At 42.2% G+C, this 21,402-nt stretch overlaps 1 protein-coding gene across 1 annotated transcript in view; it reads right to left on the bottom strand.

Annotated features, from left to right (window-relative positions):
• Positions 1-5,549, bottom strand: part of CRISPLD1 (cysteine rich secretory protein LCCL domain containing 1) — a 104,413-nt gene extending 98,864 nt beyond the window's left edge. Inside the window, exons 1-2 of the mRNA XM_077492888.1 lie at positions 5,409-5,549; positions 3,247-3,573 (exon numbers count right to left, since the gene is read on the bottom strand). Of these exons, the coding sequence (XP_077349014.1) occupies positions 3,247-3,504 (258 nt within the window). The 5' untranslated portion in view covers positions 3,505-3,573; positions 5,409-5,549. The remainder of the gene's footprint in view (positions 1-3,246; positions 3,574-5,408) is intronic.
• Between the last annotated feature and the right edge of the window lie 15,853 nt (positions 5,550-21,402).

Below are 21,402 nucleotides of genomic sequence, written 5' to 3'. Positions count from 1 at the left end.
GCCAGTCACATTTACACAGTAATCAATGCATTTTAAAATTTTAATCACAATGATCGCTGTATAAATGTGAATGGTCCCTAATCGCACCAAAATTGTTCGATGTGTCTACCATAATGTCGCAGTCACTAAAAAAAAAATGAATAAAAATGCCATAAAACACTATACCCTATTTTGTAGATGCTATAACTTTTGCGCAAACCAATCAATAAACGCGTATTGCGATTTTTTTTACCAAAAATATGTAGAAGAATACGTATCGGCCTAAACTGAGGGGAAAAAAAGTGTGTTTTTTTATATATTTTTGGGGGATATTTATTATAGCAAAAAGTAAAAAATAATGCTTTTTTTCAGAATTTCGCTCTTTTTTTGTTTATAGCGCAAAAAATAAAAACCGCAGAGGTGATCAAATACCACCAAAAGAAAGCTCTATTTGTGGGGGAAAAAAAACGTAAATTTTTTTTTGTGAGCCACGTCACACAACCGCGCAATTGTCAGTTAAAGCGACGCAGTGCCGAATCGCAAAAAGTGCTCTGGTCTTTGGCCAGCAAAATGGGCTTAAGTGATTAAATCAAGTCAATTCAAATCATGATTTAAATCACTAGTAAAAAGGCTTGATTTAAAACATAATTTTTCAAAAGCAACTGTCCCGCTGTTGACTCACTGACAGTCCCATTCACTTTAATAATACGGCCGGCGATGTGGCAGTGACACAACAAGGTGAGGGATATAGCGGCAGCAGGTGAGGTGGATGCCCGCTAACAGGCACTGCCATGATGGATCTGAAATGACAGGTGCTCTTTAAATGTAAGGACTTATTCTTGCTGGTAGTTGGAATCTTTATTATTTACAAACAAAATGAAGGTTTTCTATTTAGAATAATAAACTGTCAGGTTAGTAAATACTCCCAAATTGGGTCTCTTTTACAGCCTGCTGCCATTTTACTCCTCAAGGAAGGAATAAAGCACTTCAAGCTATGTGCAGAAAGATCACAAGGTTTATAAGCTGCTTAGATTTCACTTTCATTTTTACTGCTTGCCCTTCCTCCTCACACTTCACAGATGCATTTCTCTTCAAACAATCATACAGTTTGTAGTGTACATGGATTTGCAAAACAATGGGATAAAAGAACATTTCTGAACTTTGCTTTATCTCATGGTTACTGTGAAATTGTGTGAATGTATCAATGTAGTGCATGTTATCTCAGCTTGCATTTATTGAATTAGTTTACTAAAAATATAAGTATTGTAGAATATACAGCCTCATGCTACATAACTAAGCTCCATTTCATGCTGAATAAACTAAATTATTATTTCATCTTAAATAGAAAACTATCTATAGATAGATGTTTACTCCAAAAGCATATTATTAAAATAAATTTAATAAAAATAAAAAGTAAATTCGATTTAAATCCAAAGAATCCAATTTAAATCCAAAAATAAATAAAAATCTGATTTTGTTTCGATTTAAAAAAAAAAACATAGATTTTTATCCACCCTGTTAACAGATCATATCTGGTACTTAGCCTTTGACATTTTTGGACAGTTCAAACAGCAATGATTTGCAACCTGTCCAACTATTCTTATTATTATAAGTTTATGCAAATTTAGACCAACGGATCAAGAAATCTGGTTTTATGGATTTACAATACCTTTCAAGTTGATATCCACATATTAACAGATCCAGAGCAAATCTTGAGACAAGGCCTATGCTGAAACGTCTCTCCTACACAGTAGTACCCCCCAATAGTTATATACAGGGCTCGACAAATCCCAGGCGCCAGGTCGCCGTTGCGAATAGAAGTTGTGCCCTGGCGCCTGGGTTTTTGTCACTGACAGGTGCCTCTGTTGCTCTGTGTCTGGTGCCTCCAGACACAAAGCACTGTCTGGTAGTCGGGATGGAGCAGGAAGAGAGCAGCTCAGCAGCCTCTGACATCCTCCTCCCTTCTCCACACACTGTTGGCAGAGCAGCGCCGCAGTGTGTGAAAATGTGTTTAGAGAGGAGCTGTCAAAATTGAGGCTGAATGTCGTGGGCGGGACACAGCTTTCCAACACCAGCCAATGGGATGGGATCTGGGCGGGCAAATACGTGTATGTGGCCCCTCCCCTTTCTTAAGCAGCCCAATCATTGGCTGGATAGCTGCTGGGTCCCGCCCACCCCCGAGTCCGGTCCACTACTGACATCACGCTGAATGTGTCAGCTCCTCTCTTTCCATACAGTTTCACACAGTGCAGCACTGCAGGGAGCATTCAGTTTCACACCCTGTACTGTGCCCTCCTAACAAGAAATATAAACCTCCCATGTGATAATGCAATGGCAATAAAGCAATAAAGCATGACAGGTCCTCTTCATGGAGACATCTGGGTTCTATAAGACCTCAGATCTTGCCTATACCCTTAAAAGCATGGGATTTAAGAAAAACAAAAGAAACACACACACACACTGATCTCATACATTCCATAAAAAAAATACTTTCCCTAAAAGGAAGTGAAGAAATGAATGCTCATCGCTTCCAGCCTCCAAGACCATAGAGATGATCAGGGATGTTCTGATCCCCGAACATCTCTATTGTCAATAGCCGCAACCACTGGATCGGATCCCAGGCTCTCTAGTGGGATGAAAAAGCCCGGAAAAGCGGAGATGGGCAGGAGCTGGGGGGAGGCGACCTCTCCTACCACTTTTAAAAGGGATTCTGTGGCTAATTAGCAGCTGGATTTGGCCTGAACAGCGGCTGCATCAAATCATATGGGTGCTGTGACAGCTGATGGGGCAGGCTGTCAGAATACAATAGCCGCAGCAGGAGATTCATTCATCTGTGCTGTGCAGCTGTAGGCTGAATGAAAAAGCTAAAGAGCTGAAGTGTGTAGTCAGCTTTAGGCTCAGTTTACACTACTGCGTCTTACAGAGCGACCTTGTCGGGCGACTTATGGGAATCCTGGGTAATCTTCCTGTAATGTCGGATCCAAATCACATCAATATAGGTAAGGGTCTGATTTGGAGGCGACTTTCATTAAAGTCTGTGAGCACAAGTGGGATAGAAGTTGCTTTGAAGGAGTACAGGAACCTTTTCTAAAGTCAGACTGAATCAGTAGCTCTAATAAAGACAGCTCTCATTGACTGACATGGAATTTCATATGTCATGTGACTTGGGGTCTCACAAGTTGGAACCCAAGTCATGGCAGTGTGAGCCCAGCCTCACAGTATATGAATGGGGACACTTCTCTAAGAAAAGAAAGAAGCGGCTCTTACCATATACTCCATATTCGAAGCCGGTGGATACACTTCTCCTCTTAATTTATTATGCAGATCCAGAATGAGCTTCATGTCACTCTCAGTGATGGCTCTTTTTCCTCTCTGCTTGGCGACCCACCACTCTCCATCCTCGTCCATGTACTTTTCCAGGAGGCCTTCTAATTGTGTGCCATTAGGAATGAGCATTGCAGCAACTGTTGGAGCTATGAATAGCAAGACAGTTACTCTGAGCCATGCTTGTCTTCTATCATTCATGATCGGAGGTCTGGGGGGCTGCTGGCTTCAACTCCAGGACAGAGCTGGCTCCTGATTGCTGGGTTCACCCTGTGTGAAAGAGGAGACAGTCAGCTTATATAATATATATATTATATGGTATACAGAAGTCTGATCTCTGTGTATGCAGCCACTAGAGTGCATTGTTCTGCTAATCCCTTCCATAAAACACTCGCTGCTGCAGACTGGGGATCCAGCAGAATCCGTTTATGCAGAATACAGAGAGAATGTTTAACAAGTCTGCAACATTGCACCCCCAGCACTGTACTGTCTATGGAATGCATATATTGCACCCCCAGCACTGTACTGTCTATGGAATGCATATATTGCACCCCCAGCACTTTACTGTCTATGGAATGCATATATTGCACCCCCAGCACTGTACTGTCTATGGAATGCATATATTGCACCCCCGGCACTATTCTGTCTATGGAATATATACATTGCACCCCAGCACTGTACTGTCTATGGGTTGCATACATTGCACCCCCATCACTATACTTACTATGTAATGCATACATTGCACCCCCAGCACTGTACTATTTATGGATTGCATACATTGTACCCCCAGCACTGTACTGTCTATGGAATGCATACATTGCACTCCCAGCATTATTCTGTCTATGGAATTGATACATTGCACCTCCTGCACTGTACTGTCAATGGAATGCATACATTACACCCCCAGCACTGTACTGTCTATGGAATGGATACATTGCACCCTCAGCACTGTACTGTCTATGGAATGCATATATTGCACCCTAGCACTATTCTGTCTATGGAATGAATACATTACACCCCCAGCACTGTACTGTCTATGGAATGGATACATTGCACCTCAGCACTATACTGTCTATGGAATGGATATGTTACACCCCCAGCACTGTACTGTTTATGGAATGTATACATTGCACCCCAGCACTATACTGTCTATGGAATGCATACATTGCACCCCAGCACTATACTGTCTATGGAATGCATACATTGCACCCCCAGCACTGTACTGTCTATGGAATGCATATATTGCAACCCCAGCACTAAACTGTCTATGGAATGCATATATTGCACTTCCAGCACTGTACTATCTATGGAATGCATACATTGCACCCCCAGCACTATACTGTCTATGGAATGCATATATTGCACTTCCAGCACTGTACTATCTATGGAATGCATGCATTGCACCCCCAGCACTATACTGTCTATGGAATGCATACATTGCACCCCCAGCACTATACTGTCTATGGAATGTATGCATTGCACCCCAGCACTGTACTGTCTATGGAATGTATACATTGCACACCCAGCACTGTACTGTCTATGGGATGCATACATTGCACCCCAGCACTGTACTGTCTATGGGATGCATACATTGCACCCCAGCACTGTACTGTCTATGGAATGCATACATTGCACCCCAGCACTGTACTGTCTATGGGATGCATACATTGCACCCCAGCACTGTACTGTCTATGGAATGTATACATTGCACACCCAGCACTGTACTGTCTATGGGATGCATACATTGCACCCCAGCACTGTACTGTCTATGGAATGCATATATTGCACTTCCAGCACTGTACTATCTATGGAATGCATACATTACACCCCCAGCAATACACTGTGTATGGAATGCATATATTGACACCCCCCCCCCCCCAGCACTGTACTGTCTATGGGATGTATACATTGCACCCCCAGTACTATTCAATATATGGAATGCATACATTACACCCCCAGCACTGTACTGTCTATGGAATGCATACATTACACCCCCAGCACTGTACTGTGTATGGGTTGGCAGAGCAGTGATCCCTCACTGGTTACATTGTAATCTATGACTTGTATAGGGGGGTGTACACTGGATCTCTCCCCCCAGTACTCACTGTTGGCGGATCGGTGGACGGTGGAGCCGGTGTGCGGGGTCCGGGGCTCTCCGGGATCAGAGCGGAGTACAGGCAGCCTGTCACTCAGTGGTCGCACCGGCTCACACAGCGCAGCTTTCAATGCCCATCTCCGGCTGGCTGTGGGCGGGGCCGGCCGCCGCTGGGATTGTACTGAGAGTAAAGTACAGAGCCTGCGGGTGGGCGGGGTCTTCTCCGCTCCATTCACATCAATGGGACAGACTTCTCAGGTGGGTGGCCGGGGCTGTGTACAGAGAGGAGCCCTTTGTATGAAGAAGTGGAAAATCTTCTGTACTCTACTCCAGACAATTACTAGATCTACCCCGATCGTGTGCCATTTTACTGAAAAAATACATCGAATTAAAAAGTCTCTATAATTTTATTTATTCCAATGTATAAAAAAGTTTCCATTTAAAATTTTTTATTTTTTGCACGTAAAGTCCCACACAACTGGGGTAGTTTGTTTAATTGTCTATAAAATATCAGAATAAAACCTTTATGATCTGTCTGTACAGTACTTCGGTGAGCCGAGGACGTGCACCTAGAATAGATCTTTTAAAGATTTAGTGGCGGACCGTAATGAAGGGAGCCGGACGCATGGAATCCAATGGGTTTTCTTTTATTGTAAGCATGTGATTAGAGCCAGAGGCTCTAATTGACTTAAAAAAAAGGGTGGGCTCAGGGTGCTGGGCACTGCGCCCGTGCCCACCCACTTGTGTTACAATAGCGAATTAATATTCACTGTTGTCTTCCCGACTCTTCTTCCAGCCAATCAGAAAGTGGGTCACCCATCACCTGATGGGCCAATAGAAGAAGTGAACCTATTGGCCCGCCTAGAAGGAGGAGGGAGGAGACGTACGGCAGAGGCCATCATGATGCTGAGGAGGAGACGCAGGGGAAGCCACTGCCCATTGCCCAGAGGAAGCGCTGCCCATGACCTAGATGGTCAGAGTACCTGTGTACCTGTTACAGTCCATCAGAGTACCCGAGTGCATGTCATAGTCCATCTGAGTATCAGAGTACCTGTCACAGTCCATTTGAGTACCTGAGTACCTGTCACAGTCCATCTGAGTACCCGAGTACCTGAGTACCTGTCACAGCCCATATGAGTACCTGAGTACCTGTCACAGTCCACCTGAGTACCTGTCACAGTCCATTTGAGTACCCGAGTACCTGAGTACCTGTCACAGTCCATATGAGTACCTGACTACCTGTCACAGTCCATCTGAGTACCCGAGTACCTGTCACAGTCCATCTGAGTACCCTAGTACCTGTCACAGTCCATATGAGTACCCGAGTACCTGTCACAGTCCATATGAGTACCCGAGTACCTGTCACAGTCCATATGAGTACCTGAGTACCTGTCACAGTCCATCTGAGTACCCGAGTACCTGTCACAGTCCATCTGAGTACCCGAGTACCTGTCACAGTCCATTTGAGTACCTGTCACAGTCCATATGAGTACCTGAGTACCTGTCACAGTCCATTTGAGTACCCGAGTACCTGAGTACCTGTCACAGTCCATATGAAAACCTGAGTACCTGTCACAGTCCATATGAGTACCTGAGTAGCTGTCACAGTCCATCTGAGTACCCGAGTACCTGTCACAGTCCATCTGAGTACCCGAGTACCTGTCACAGTCAATTTGAGTACCCGAGTACCTGTCACAGTCCATATGAGTACCCGAGTACCTGTCACAGTCCATATGAGTACCTGTCACAGTCCATATGAGTACCTGAGTACCTGTCACAGTCCCTCTGAGTACCCGAGTACCTGTCACAGTCCATCTGAGTACCCGAGTACCTGTCACAGTCCATTTGAGTACCTGAGTACCTGTCACAGTCCATATGAGTACCTGAGTACCTGTCACAGTCCATCTGAGTACCCGAGTACCTGAGCAACTGTCACAGTCCATATGAGTACACAGTTCATCTGAGTACCTGTCACACTCCATATGAGTCCCTCAGTACCTGTCACAGTTCATCTGAGTACCCGAGTACCTGAGTGCCTGTCACAGTCCATCTGAATACCCGAGTACCTGTCACAGTCCGTATAAGTACCTGAGTACCTGTCACAGTTCATCTGAGTACCCCAGTACCTGTCACAGTCAATATGAGTACCTGAGTACCTGTCACGGTCCATTTATGTACCTGTCCCTGCCCTTCAGAGTACCCGAATACCAGTCACCAGGCCATCGGAGTACCCGTGTACCTGTCACCAGGCCATCAGAATACCCAAGTACCTGTCACCAGGCCATCAGAGTAGCTGAGTACCTGTCACCAGCCCATCAGAGTACCCGAGTACCTATCTGCATCCCATCAGAGTACCTGAGTACCTATCTTCAGCCCAGCAGAGTACCCAAGTACCTATTTGGAGCTCATGCCTCATCAAATATATGTTGGGGTGTTTTCCTTCCAAAATGGGGTTATTTTGTATGTAATTCCACTGTCCTGGTGCTCCAAGACCTTCAAAAGTGTGATAGGTAGGAATGAAATGAGATGTGTAATTTATGCTCCTAGAACGCCTGAAGGTCCTCTGTATGTGGCCAGGCTGTGTAAAAGTCTCACATATGTGGTATCACCATACTTGGGAAGAGTAGCAGAATGTATTTTGGCGTGTAATTTTTTCTATGTGTTAGAAATATCTTATAAATGAACAACTTTGTGTAAAAAAAGTGTTTTAATTTTTTTTTCCACATTTTCTAAAAACGACTGGAAAAAAATGAAGCGTTCAAAAGACTCATTATGCCTCATAGATTATACGTTGGGGTGTTTGCTTTCCAAAATGGGGTAAATTTGTCTGTGATTCCATTGTTCTGGTGCTCCAGGACCTTCAAAAATGTAATAGGTGGTTGAGAAATGAGATATGTAATTTATGCTCGTAGAACGCCTGAAGGTGCTACTTCAATTTTGGTCCTCTGTATGTGGCCAGACTGTGTAAAAGTCTCACACATGTCATATCGCCATATTCGGGAAGAGTATCAGAATGTATTTTGGGATGTAATTTGTTGTATGCATATGCTATGTGTGAGAAATAACCTGATAATATGACAGTTTTGTTAATAAAAAAAATCTTAATTTTGCAAAGAATTGTGGGAAGAAATGACAACTTAAGAAAAGTAACCATGCAACTTAATACCTTGGAATGTCTGCTTTATAAAAAGGGGTCATTTGGGGGGTATTTGTACTTTCCTGACTTGTTAGTGTCTCAAGAAGTGAGATACACCTGATGTACTGAAGGCCTGATCAGATGTGATCAATTTTCAGTAATTGGAACCATTGTTTGTAGACTCTATAACTTTCACAAAGACAAAATAATATACACTAATTTGGGTTATGTTTACCAAAGATATGTAGCAGTATACATCTTGGCCAAAATTTATGAAGAAAAATTACTAATTAGCAAAATTGTATGACAGAAACAAAGAAAAAGGTATTTTTTCACAAAATTTTAATTTTTTATTATTTATAGCACAAAAAAAAAAAAACACTAGTGATTAAATACCACCAAAAGAAAGCTCTATTGGTGTGAAAAAAGAGACCCAAGTTTCATATGGGTACAGTGTTGCATGACTGAGTAATTGTCATTCAAACTGTGAGAGCGCTGAAAGCTGAAAATTGGTCTGGGCAGGAAGGGGGTGTAAATACACTGTAATGAGGTGGTTAATCACCTCTGAGTTTTATGTTTTTTTTGCGCTATAAAAGAAAAAAGACCCCAAATTCTGTAAAAAAAAATGCATTTTCTTTGTTTCTGTTATAACATTTTGCAGATTATTAATTTTCCTTCATAAATGTTGGCCAAAATGTATACTGCTACATATCTTTGGTAAAAATAACCCAAATTGGTGTAAATTATTTGGTTTGTGAAAGTTAGAGACTCCACAAGCTATGGTGCGAATCTTTGAAAATTGATCACACCTGATGTACTGATGGCCTATCTCATTTCTTAACAAGCCAGGGAAGTACAAATAACCTCCAAATGACCCCTTTTTTGGAAAGTGCACATTCCAAGGTATTTAGTATGAGGCATGGTGAGTTTTTTGAAGTTGTCATTTTTACCCACAATGCTTTGCAAAATCAAGATTTTTTTTTTCACAGAATTGTTATATTAGCAGTTTATTTCTCACACACAGCATATGCATAACACAAATTACACCCCAAACCACATTCTACTACTCCTGAGTATAGAGTTACCACATCTGTGAGATGTACACAGTGTGGCCACAGACAGAGGCCCAATATGCAGGGAGCACCATAAGGCGTTCTTGGAGTATAAACTACACATATCATTTCTTGACTACCTCTTACACTCTTGAAGGCCCTGGAGCACCAGGACAATGGAAACGCCCCAAAAATGACCCAATTTTGGAAAGAAAACAACCCAACGTACAATCTATGAAGCATAATGAGACTGTTGAACATGTAATTTTTTTCTACAAGTTTTTAGAAAATGTGTAAAGAAAATGAAAACGTTTTTTTTTTTTACACAAAGTTGTCCATTTATACAATATTTCTACAACATAGCATGTACATACCAAAAATGACACCCCAAAATAAATTCTCCTACTCCTCCTGAGTACAGAAATACCACATGTGGGAGACTTTTACACAGCCTGGCCACATAGAGAGGCCCAACATGCAGGGAGCACCATCAGGTGTTCTAGAGGCATAATGGATGGGATGGCTGAGCATGGATGGATGGATGAGTATTGCTGAGTATGGATGGATGGATGAGCATGGATGAGTATTGCTAATTAGGGATGGCTGGCTGAGTATGGATGGCTGGGTAAGGATGGCCGAGTATGGATGGCTGAGTGCAGGAATGGGTACAGAGCAGTGCTGTGGGCACTACACATCCAGTCCACAGCACTGCAGCACTCCATCTCTCCCCTCTCCGCTTGCACAGTACTGATTGGTACAGAGAGGGGAGAGAAGAACCGGACATGACGCCAGTTTGTTTACAAGTGATCGCTCCATCATTTGATCGGATCAATCACGTGTTAAACGGCCGCTGTCAGCACCCGGGTCCAGTCACAGATATTCCCAAGTCCACACGGGAGCAAGGCGTGGTCATTAAGCAGTTAAAGAGAAGGTTCAGTCTGGGCAAAAAAAATAGAAATAAAAATCACAGGCTACAGATACTGTAGCTGTTGACTTTTAATATTAGGGCACTTATCTGTCCAGAGATCCAGCGGCGTCCTCACCCGGGCTAGTTCTTCACTAGCCTTTGGGTTCCCGGCATTGGCATCTTAACTGGGGGCAGCTGGCTGTGCAGCATTTGACTTCAGAGCCAGCTATCCACTGGCCATGCACGAGCCTCATTGCGTGTTGTGAATGGTCCCTCAGTCTTCTGGGACCTGTGACTTGTCCCAGAAGACTGTTAGGAAGGAGAATTTATGCTTGGATCACCTTGGCAATCCGAGCAAAGTGGGGACAGGTACCTGTCAAAACTAGGCACCCGCCCCTGAAAAAAAATGACATGCCAAATATGGGAGGGGGGAGGAGGTCTTAAATTCGAACTTCCCCTTTTGGGTGGAGCTCCACTTTAACTGAACGAGCTGAAGTTAGAAGCTTATACCATGCTCAGCTGAACAAGATTTTGCACTCTCTAGTTTTAGTAAATCAACCTCAATGCATTTAAACTGCTAACACACAAACTATTCTAATTTCTCCTGTGTTTATTGAACACACCCATTAAACAGTCACAGTGCAAGAGGGAAAAGTAGGCAACCCCATTGACAAATTCTTTGACAAAAGCTAATTGGAGTCAGTAGTTCAATTAATGCAATTAGTTTGGAGGTGTGGTTTAGAGCTACTTTGATAAAAGACACTCAAAGATTTTAGGCCCCTTTCACACTGGGCAGTTTTCAGGCGCTACAGCGCTAAAAATAGCGCCTGTGTTGCGCCTGAAAAAAACGGCCCCTTTCACTCCAGTGTGAAAGCCGGAGTGCTTTCACACTGGAGCGGTGCGCTGGCAGGACCGTGAAAAAAGTCCTGCTAGCCGCATCTTTGGAGCGGTGAAGGAGCGGTGTATTTACCGCTCCTAAACCGCTCCTACCCATTGAAATCAATGGGGCAGCATGGCTATGCCGCCGGCAAGGCGCTGGCAAGGCGCCGCTGCAGCAGCACTTTTAACCCCTTTTCGGCCACTAACAGGGGTTAAAATTGTCCCGCTAGCGGCTGCATACCGCCGCTAAAACGCTTTACCGCTGACGCCCACACCGCCCCCATGTGAAAGGGGCCTTAAGATTGCTGTTCAGAAGACGCATCAGCTGATGTGAACCATGCCTGGTAAAAATTAGCTCTCTGAAGACAAAAAGGGGTTGATTTACTAAAACTGGAGAATGCAAAATCTGGTGCAGCTCTGCATAGAAACCATGAATAGAAACCAATCAGCTTCCAGGTTTTTTGACAAAGCTTAATTGAACAAGCTGACGTTAGAAGTTGATTGGCTACCATGCAAAGCTGCACCATATTTTGCACTCCAGTTTTAGTAAATCAACCTCACAATCAAGAGTAGTTGATCTGTATAAGGCTGGAAAGGGATACAAAGCAATCTGAACGTGTTTAGGCACCCATCAGTTGACAGTTAGTCCCCTTTAATTTAGGTGGTTTGGAGGGCAGTCAGATGTAAACAGACAGCCCATAAAGCAAAATGTGCTCTGTCCATGTCTGCTCTGAATAAACTGAAAGAACACGGACCTTAGGTTCACCCACTCTACACTGATCAGCAGGGGAGCAGTGGACAGATCCCCTGCTGATCTAATTAAAGCCTGGCCTGTGTGAAAGGGCCTTAGACAAATTGTCTATAACTGGAGACAGTTTAGTACTGTGGCTACTTTTCCGAGAAGTGGCGCCCAACCAAGATGACTCCTGAGGCACAATGCAAAATACTCAATGAGGTAAAGAAGAACCCACGAGTAACAGCTAAAGGCTTGAAGACATCACTGGAACTGGCAAACATGCTTCTTCATGAGTTTTAGCATATGTAAGGCCGCATACACACGGGCGGATTGTCTGCCCAACTAAGTTCGTCAGACAATCCAACAGACAGTCCGTCCAACTTTTAAATGAACGGACTTGACCACACACGACGAACAGACAGTCCGCTGAAAGCTTGCGTGATGACGTGTACAGCACGTACGACGGGACTAGAAATACGACGTCCAATACACTGCAATGCAACCTTTCGCCGTGTAAATCCTTTCTGAGCATGCGCCATACTTAGTCCATCCAACTTGCCTACTCACGAGCGGACTGTCCGCTGAAACCAAGTTTGGACGGACAAAATTACGGAAATTCCGAAAGACTTAGTCCGCCAGACTGTCCGCTGAAAAAGTCAGCTGAAGCCCACACACGAGCGGATTGTCCGCTGAAACACGTTTCAGCGGACTAAGTTGGACGGACAATCCTCTCGTGTGTACGCGGCCTTAGTCTTTAACAATTGATCACTTTGTAACTGAACCTTAAACACACTGTAAATGCCATAGGCACACTTACAACACATTTGTGGAGAAGTTTAATAGATGTGAATAAAAGTGGTTGTGAGTCAGGATGAGTAGCTCTTGCGCAAGAGTGACATCATTAAAAGGCAACCAATGAAGATGGCAGAAACCCGACACACCAGAGTATCCTCACCTTAGTTCCACTTTGATAACTAACTTTTCATTTTGTTTTAGATAGAGCATGAGAGGATTGGAGTCACTGTCAAGTTTTTATTGCTGCCTGCATCTTTGCAATAAAGAGGATAGAGACAGCAATATAGATCTAATGATATTTTTAAAAACACATTTTTAATAGAGAAGGGAAAGGGTTGGTTGTTTTTAGTGCTGTTTGCGCCTTATCTTAGTGATTTCATCTATGGAAGTAAGGAGGACTTTCCTATGAGAGATACAATTTAAAAAAAAAAAAAAATACCTTTCCTGATACTAAAGATACCTGATCAAAATGTGTTTGTTGTTAGTTTTAAATGTCCATTCAAAACTGATAATTAGACCTTAAAGAGGAGTTCCCCTAAAAAAATAAAATACAATTTAAAGTCAGCAGCTACAAATACTGCAGCTGCTGACTTTTAATAATCGGACATGTCCCAGGGTCCAGCGATGCAGGGGAACGAAGCCCTGCTCGTTCCCCCCTCCGCTCAGCGGCGCCGGCAATCTAACTGTGGGCACCCAGCTGTGGCTTCACAGCCGGGCACCCACTGCGCGTGCGCGAGCAGCACCGCGTGCCCGGATTGGCCATGCAGTCATATGGGACCTGTCACGTGTCCCAGATGACTGATAGGAGGGAGAGGGCAGAGCTGAGCCCTTCCTGTGCCGAGGGGAAGTGGCGTCAAAAGGCCCAGGCACTGAAGTGATCTGGCCCCAGCTGATTCTGAGCCAGCTGTATGTATTTGTTCTTATTTAAACTGTGAGTCTGCGGTACTTGGCCATTTGGATGTGCCAGGTTGCTGCAGAGTCATCTATCTCATTTTCATACCTCAGGTATTACCCTTCTGACCATGCTTTTTACTTTTTACTATTGTTATTTGGCTAGGTCAGTTCCATGTCTGGATACCGACTACCTTATATATTCAATATAATCTCGTGCTATATATTGCACTTATACTTCATTTGGTATTTCTTGTGCTCTCGTTCACAGACGCACACTAATACCATTGCATGACATCTCTATGTTGCTGTCAGCAGGGCTTTATTTATTCCATCATTCTTAGGTATGATATTTACAAACATATTACTTTATATTACTGTTCAGGATAGGTCGATCCTAAGATGGCATATCGAATGATCTGACCTATTTTTTTTTGTATGTTTGTTTTGTATTCTTAAAACCATATGTTATATTCCTTAGAATTAGTTACTGTTTTATGTTTATATCCACAGACTTACATCAAGTACAACTATGTGCTATAACTTTGTATTGGCCGACCAGACAGTGTTGATTATCTTTCAGCACTGACTGGGTGCTCCTGCAGCAAACATATCATCTCCCCATTGGTGCCATTACATGGGTTTGAGTGGCCACAATTCTGTCTTCCTCTGGGCCCTCCTTGTAGACTGACCCATTGGGCGCACACATGCCCTCCAACCTCTAGTGTGTGTTTACTGTTGACCAATCCACCTTTGTAAGTACATCTGGTACATTGTTCTGTTTCTACAAATGCAGGTTCAGTTTGACAATTTAGGGTCTTGTATGCAATTCTATTGAGCAAGTTATCATTTTTTGTATTATACTATTTTTGTACTAATGCTTGACTTATCTACATTATAGAAAGACTGTATATTCATTTATGTGACAATAAGCCTCTGAAGAAGGACATTCCTGTCCGAAAGATGTCAGACGTCATTTATGGCATTTATCTATGCTAGCCCATTATGCATGTCCAGGGCAGCTAAGTTTCATGTCTATTACATTTTAAATTCTCTTTGATCACTGTTTGATACTTGTATGTTATTGTATTAACTATTACATTGTGTATAATAAATATTTACATTTCTACTCCACATTTGGTCTTTCATTCAAAATCCTGAGGGGTATACCATGCCTTGTGCACTATGTCTTTTTCTGTTTCCTTAATGGAACGGACTGGCCAAATGCTATTGCACTGATTGCCAATTCTTTTTATATTTAATTACCCCATAGTGGTGTGAAACATGTCAGCTTTTCATTGATCCTGTGCCTCTGATGTCTTTGTACCAGAAGAATTTTTAAACCGTCTTCAAGAAAGGTGTCAACAGGGTGCGGCTGTCCAGTCTTTTCTTTTGATTCATTCCTAAATCTGGAACAAGTTTGCATTTTCTCAGTAGAGCAAGACATTAATTCTACTGCCCCTACGGGGACAGCTGTTCTATACTTCCTCTAGGCAAGGGATATGCAATTAGCAGACCTCCAGCTGTTGCAGAACTACAACTCCCATGAGGCATAGCAAGACTGACAGCCACAAGCATGACACCCAGAGGCAGAGGCATGATGGGACTTGTAGTTTTGCAACAGCTGGAGGTCCGCTAATTGCAGATCCCTGCTCTAGGCCATATTGGACATGAGCCTTAGCCTATCCTCATTGAGCTTGCAAGGGTTGGCTTTATCGGCAATAACAAATTTAAATGGGGCAAGAATCCTTCAGTTTGCACCAACTTTTGAAGGCAGTCACGAGGATTCGGTCACCGGGGAAAAGAGATCTATTGATGCTGCTGGATCTCATGTCAGTTCAACCATTTGTTCCAGCAGAGCAGTATTCAGTTCAGGCCATTACCTACAAGACATCTATTGCAAGAACTTTAAGCAGAAGGTTGTCTGAGATTGAAACTCTTGGAGCTTCAAAGAAAATAAATAAATGTATATATATATATATATATATATATATATATATATATATATATATATATATATATATATATATATATATATATATATATATATATATATATATATAATATTTTTACCATAATTTTCCTTTCCTGATGCCTGTAGCTTGTTACAAAGCATGGGGGGATGGTTAACTAGTCTTTTTTTTATGCTATTCACTGGTCCTGAGGAAGTGGTCAAGAGGCAGAGCTCTAGCACTATTAAGCTGCCATGGTTTGGCGTCAGGAAAGGAAAATTACGGTAAGTATTTGATACAATTTTTAGTTTTCCTGTTAATAACCTTTGTATGTATGTAGTAAATTGTATGCATTAAATTGTATACATTTTGTCTTGCTGACTATTTTAATTATTTTCCCCATACACCACTGTGGCCCTAGTGCTGTCCTCAATTCGTTTTTGTCACAGTTTACCAAAATTTTCAGTGACCATACCTTTTCAAAATGAAAGGTGATATACAGTAAACTATTTTGGCAGTGGTATGAACATAGACTAGTTCTCATTATATTTCTTTAACGTATAAATAAAGACAAAACCTTTTTTTTTTTTCGTTTTGGATAGAGTGGAAAGAGATTAGAACACCTGTCAGTTTTTATTGCTGTCTGTGCTCCCATTAGGGAGATTCACCCTCTCAATTTATCCTTCTTACTGATATTATTGAAAGCGAAAGTTAAAGAAAATCCCAAATTTTAGGTTGTCCCCAGAAAAGTAATAGAAGGGAAATCTTCCAATTCCAATGAGGACACCTGGGGGTCCCCAAGGAATTCCCTTAATTTGCAGGTATTCCCTCTAAATTCCTGCTATGGTTATGGGGCAGGAAGTGAAGGGAAATCTCCCCAATGGGACACAGATAACAAAAAAAAAAAAAAAGAGAAAAAAATATATATTTTATACTATATCGCTGTTGTTTATCATTGCCATGACCTTTGCAGTTTCTTAATTATCATACAAAAAAAGCACACATCAACAATAACTGCTATTAAAATAACACAGTAGTGCAGATAACTATATTGACTTTATGACTGTATTATTTATGCTTATTACAACTTCTAAAATTTCTAGGAATGAATTTCAGGTTTGCCGCTACAGTGGGTTAGAGGAGAATCCTGTAGAGATTTGCACTCTTGACACATTTATGTGCAGAATTCTCCACGAGAACAATGTTTTAATCCCAATGCACTGCATGGCATTTTAACTATTGAGAGCATGCTCAAAGAGGCCAATAAAGGGGCCTAGATCCACACCTTTGTGATTCATGCAGATAGAGTTTGTGCAGTCACAGCACCCTATTCATTTAAATGGGCTGCTGTACCTGCAGAAGCACAGGGAAACGGTCCCTGCACTTTTTAAAAGTCACAGTAGCATGGCAATCACATGGTGCTTTTGCTCTATGCGATTTCCCGCACTCACGCCGTGGGTACCTGTGGGTGCAGGAAAATGTGAGATTTATGCACATTACTACACCTATATACTGTAAATATGTGTGAACCTAGCCTAAGCCAGCACTCTCAATATAAAAAGGGGGAGCACTGAGCAGCCATAGTGACAGCTTATTAAAAGCTACTGTAGGGAAAGCATGGGGAAACCTAAACCTGAAAAACTGCCAAGGAAGAGATTAAAGTGTTACTAAACCCAAAACTCTGCAATCATTATATCTAGTCTCCCACAGTACACAGAACACAGAACACGGAAACGCAATTATTTTAGTAAATATAAACTGCTAAATACCTTTTCTCATCAGCAGTATATAGCAGTCTTGTGGCTTCTATCAGTGTCTGGTTTAAGCTTGTAGGAGAAGTTTTCATTCTCCTCTGACTGTCTTGAGGCTGCAGGACCCCTGACCTTCTGTCTGGACAGTGGCCCTATTCTGATCACATGCACCCTCCCCCCCAAAAAAAAAAACTCTCTAGCTATACACACCAAACTGAGCATGTGCAGAGTGACTCCAATGCTCTGTTCTATCAGGAGATGGATTGGGTACAGTGGAAGAAGTGGAGAATCAGAGAAGACAGGATAAAACAGCCTTTTTACACAATGTAGAGAATTAACCCCTTAGGTTCCAAATTGAGTATAACAAGCATGCTTTACTACATATACAGACTGATTTTACTGTTGTGGGTTTAGTAACACTTTAAAGTCAGTTAGGATAGTGTATTTTAATTATGACTATTAGTTATTTGGACAATTAACCCTTAGCTGTTTTTTTCTTCTTTTTTTGTTCTTATTATCAGGAGCATTTGTGTCTTTCATTTTATTTTGTGGTTGGTTTTAAGGTCATCAGTCACTTATACTGTAGCTGCTGTTCTGTCTATAGCAAATGTAAATTTTTGCTACAAAAGCTTCCTTTAAAACTTTCTTTGTTTCGATGGGTGGTATTTTGGGGGCTTTCTTTATGTTGGGGGTATATTTGTTAATATTTTATATTTGTAGGGTCTTAAATTTTTCTGTATTTTATGTTGATAGTGGGGCTTTCAAATGTTACTGACCATTCTGTTATTGGACCTGCCTTTGTTTGTATCTTTGTTTGAAAGGAAAAAAAATAAGTGTAAGCACAGTGTGCAACTAAACCTCTTACATTTTATCAATCATATTCACCACACCCCCCTATATACACGTAGCACCCCCTAGCTAGTGTGCTATTGTACACAGTTTAGCTGTTAGTGTATGTAAATTGGCTTGGCTGAGAGCCAGACCTGGGTCAGGGTTGATTGACTCGGGGAGACGGGATGACTCATCTGACAGCTCTTCTAGTGCCTCCCTCTTAATTCTGGAACCTTGAAGAAGGCTCTAGATGTAGTGGGTGGGGGTTAGGAGGGGCTGTCATGCATATTTATGAGGTCCTCGACTAATCCCCAGAAAAAAGGGTCTGGAAGGGGCAGGCCACCTCATAAATAGACGTGGGCCATTGCAGCAGGGGCAGTGGAAGATGGAGATGGAGTGCTGAAGAGGTCATTAGTGGTCCTTTGAGGGTGCCCCCTAGTCTGGGGGTGTGACCTCAGGCCTAGGGCTCAGGTTCTGGAAGATTCCCCCTATTAATACACAGAGGAAACCGTTCCTGGGGGCACAGGAGCAAGGAAAGAAGACAGTGGGAGCACGTCAGCACTACTGAGAGGTCTCCTGGCTGTCAGTGGAAGATTAGCCTCGAGGGCTAGTGAGAGGGGCAGCTGCAAGCAGGTGGGCTGGCAGGGCCTGAAGAGGCTGTGCTGGGATCAGTGACCACAGAGAGTGCTGGGAAAGTGTGAGCTGTGTTACCCGCTCTGATCTTCAGGTATAGGGGCTGCAAGTCTCCCCCTGTAATGGGCCTTTGCTACCAGATTACAACAGAGTGACATAGCTGGGTTCTGCAAGTGTGTGCTGGAGGAAGAAGAGGAGCTGTATATAGGACTGTATATAGGATAAGTTGTCCCTGAGGTTGTCCCTGAAGTCAAATGGGCATCCCATAACCTTGTATCCCTATCCAAGTTATATCCCTCAATAAAACAAAAAACAAAACAAAAAACAAAACAAAGTCACGGACTGTTCTCTGACTCTGGAGTGACTGTGAAAATTGGCTGTGCCTGGCTGTGCAGGGTGGGGGATCCCAGTTACTTGTGGCTCCTTAGGGAATGCGCTACTCTTACATTATATCAGTCATATTCACCGCACCCCCTATTGATAAAAAATGTCTGATTACAAGTGTCTTCCGGCAGGTCAATTTTGCAGTGCTGTTTATGCTGCAGTATCTTAGTTCTTGTAGTAAAATTCCAGACCATGCTTTTTTTATATAATTGGTGGCTGTGAGGAACTTTTTAGTTCTGGCATATTTTTGCAAGAGATATGTAAGAGGCAGCAAATTGTGTTACAATATCATCAAAATACAGAAAAAACTGAGTAGGGTAGGTAGATGGCAGATACATTAATAAGAGATTGAAGTACTTAGTAAAAAAAATATTCTCCCTGCAGTGTTAATTTCATCAAATAAATATTTCTCAATGAAATTAACACTATTTTAGTAGAATAAAATACAATTAAAACAATTCAGATTACTAAAATACAACTAAACCTAAATTGGAATTTTAGTCATAAGGCTAAAACTAAATTGAAAATTTACATCAAAAATGACATTACTAAATCGGCAAAATAATTCCATCCACAGCCTATAATAATAGCACATTAAAATGTAAACATGTATTTCACTATTCTACTACTACATAAGGATAAGTAGGGGGCATCTACTAAGCTGCTGAAAGAGAAAAAAAAGTAGGAAAAAGGCTTTAAAAGGCTTTACTTATATTTTTTCTTAATATTTAATGTTGGTTATATATTCAGGTAATATGTACAATGGCATTACAGCCAATAGAGTTCACAGTTTTTTGTTTTTTTTTATATTTTAAAGTTGCACTTTTGTTTGTCAAAAAGCAATATTTTTGTTTGTTTATGAAACTTGGTTTTATTTATAAAGACGTTATATATCACAATGGCTAAATCTGTGTCTGTAGTGCATGTTCAAACCTTAAAGTGGAAGTAAACCCACTTTTTTAACTTTTACCTACAGGAAAGCCTATAATAAGGCTTACCTGTAGGTAAAAAAAATATCTCCTAAACCTGTACGGTTTAGGAGATATTCCCCTCGGTATGCGCCGCTGACTGCAGCGGCGCATGCGCACAAGGGGGTTCTCTCCGCGAAAATCCGGCAGCGCTCGTCCGGCCGGATTTAAATCTCCCGCGCGCATGCGCGGGAGTGACGATATCGCGGCTCCGGCCACTCACAGCGCCGGAGCCGCGATACCCGGAAGAGACGCCGAGGGAGCATGTCGGCTTCCTCGGCGTGGATCGGGCGAGATGTCGGGGCCTCGTTCTAAGGTAAGTATTTCATAATGAGCTAGTATGCGGTGCATACTAGCTCATTATGCCTTTTGCTTTGCAGGTTTTAAAAAAATTAAAAAAAAATGCGGGTTTACTACCGCTTTAATACCATAAATAATAACATAGTATTAGAGTTTTACTCCAGGAATATATAATGAGTTTGGAAATTCTAGAGAAATGTTGAAATAATGCATTATAATTTAACTAAGCCCAGTAGATTTTAGTTGACTAAAATATATGAGATTTTAGTTGACTAAAATATGACTAAAACAGTTCAGATGACTAAAATATGACTTAAACTAAAATGGCATTTCAGTCAGAAGACTAAAGCTAAAATGGCATTTTAGTTAAAAGACTATAACTTGGAGAACGGGGCCGACTTCCTGGAGAACTGGGTGGACATCTCAGTCGGTCACCAGTTCTATAGAAGGGACGGACTGCACCTAAATGGGGAGGGTGCAGATCTGCTGGGGGTGAAGATGGGCAAAAAGTTAGAGGGGCTTTTAAACTAGGCCATGGGGAGTGAAGATGGGCAAAAAGTTAGAGGGGCTTTTAAACTAGGTCACCAGTTCTATAGAAGGGACGGACTGCACCTAAATGGGGAGGGTGCAGATCTGCTGGGAGTGAAGATGGCCAAAAAGTTAGAGGGGCTTTTAAACTAGGCCCTGTAGGGGGGGGGGGGGTCCAGTCGTAGCGATAGAACATATTACAGAGGGTAGTATTGGGGGCATTAGTGGCAGGTTGACTAAAGCACCTAAACCTGAGGTAAG

Source organism: Lithobates pipiens, unplaced genomic scaffold, assembly GCF_037356315.1.
Source record: "Lithobates pipiens isolate NorthernLeopardFrog02 unplaced genomic scaffold, aLitPip1_a1.2 Scaffold_19, whole genome shotgun sequence".
Taxonomy (NCBI): domain Eukaryota; kingdom Metazoa; phylum Chordata; class Amphibia; order Anura; family Ranidae; genus Lithobates; species Lithobates pipiens.
Note: the sequence above shows the minus strand (reverse complement) of the source record. Positions and strands in the feature narration are given on the sequence as shown.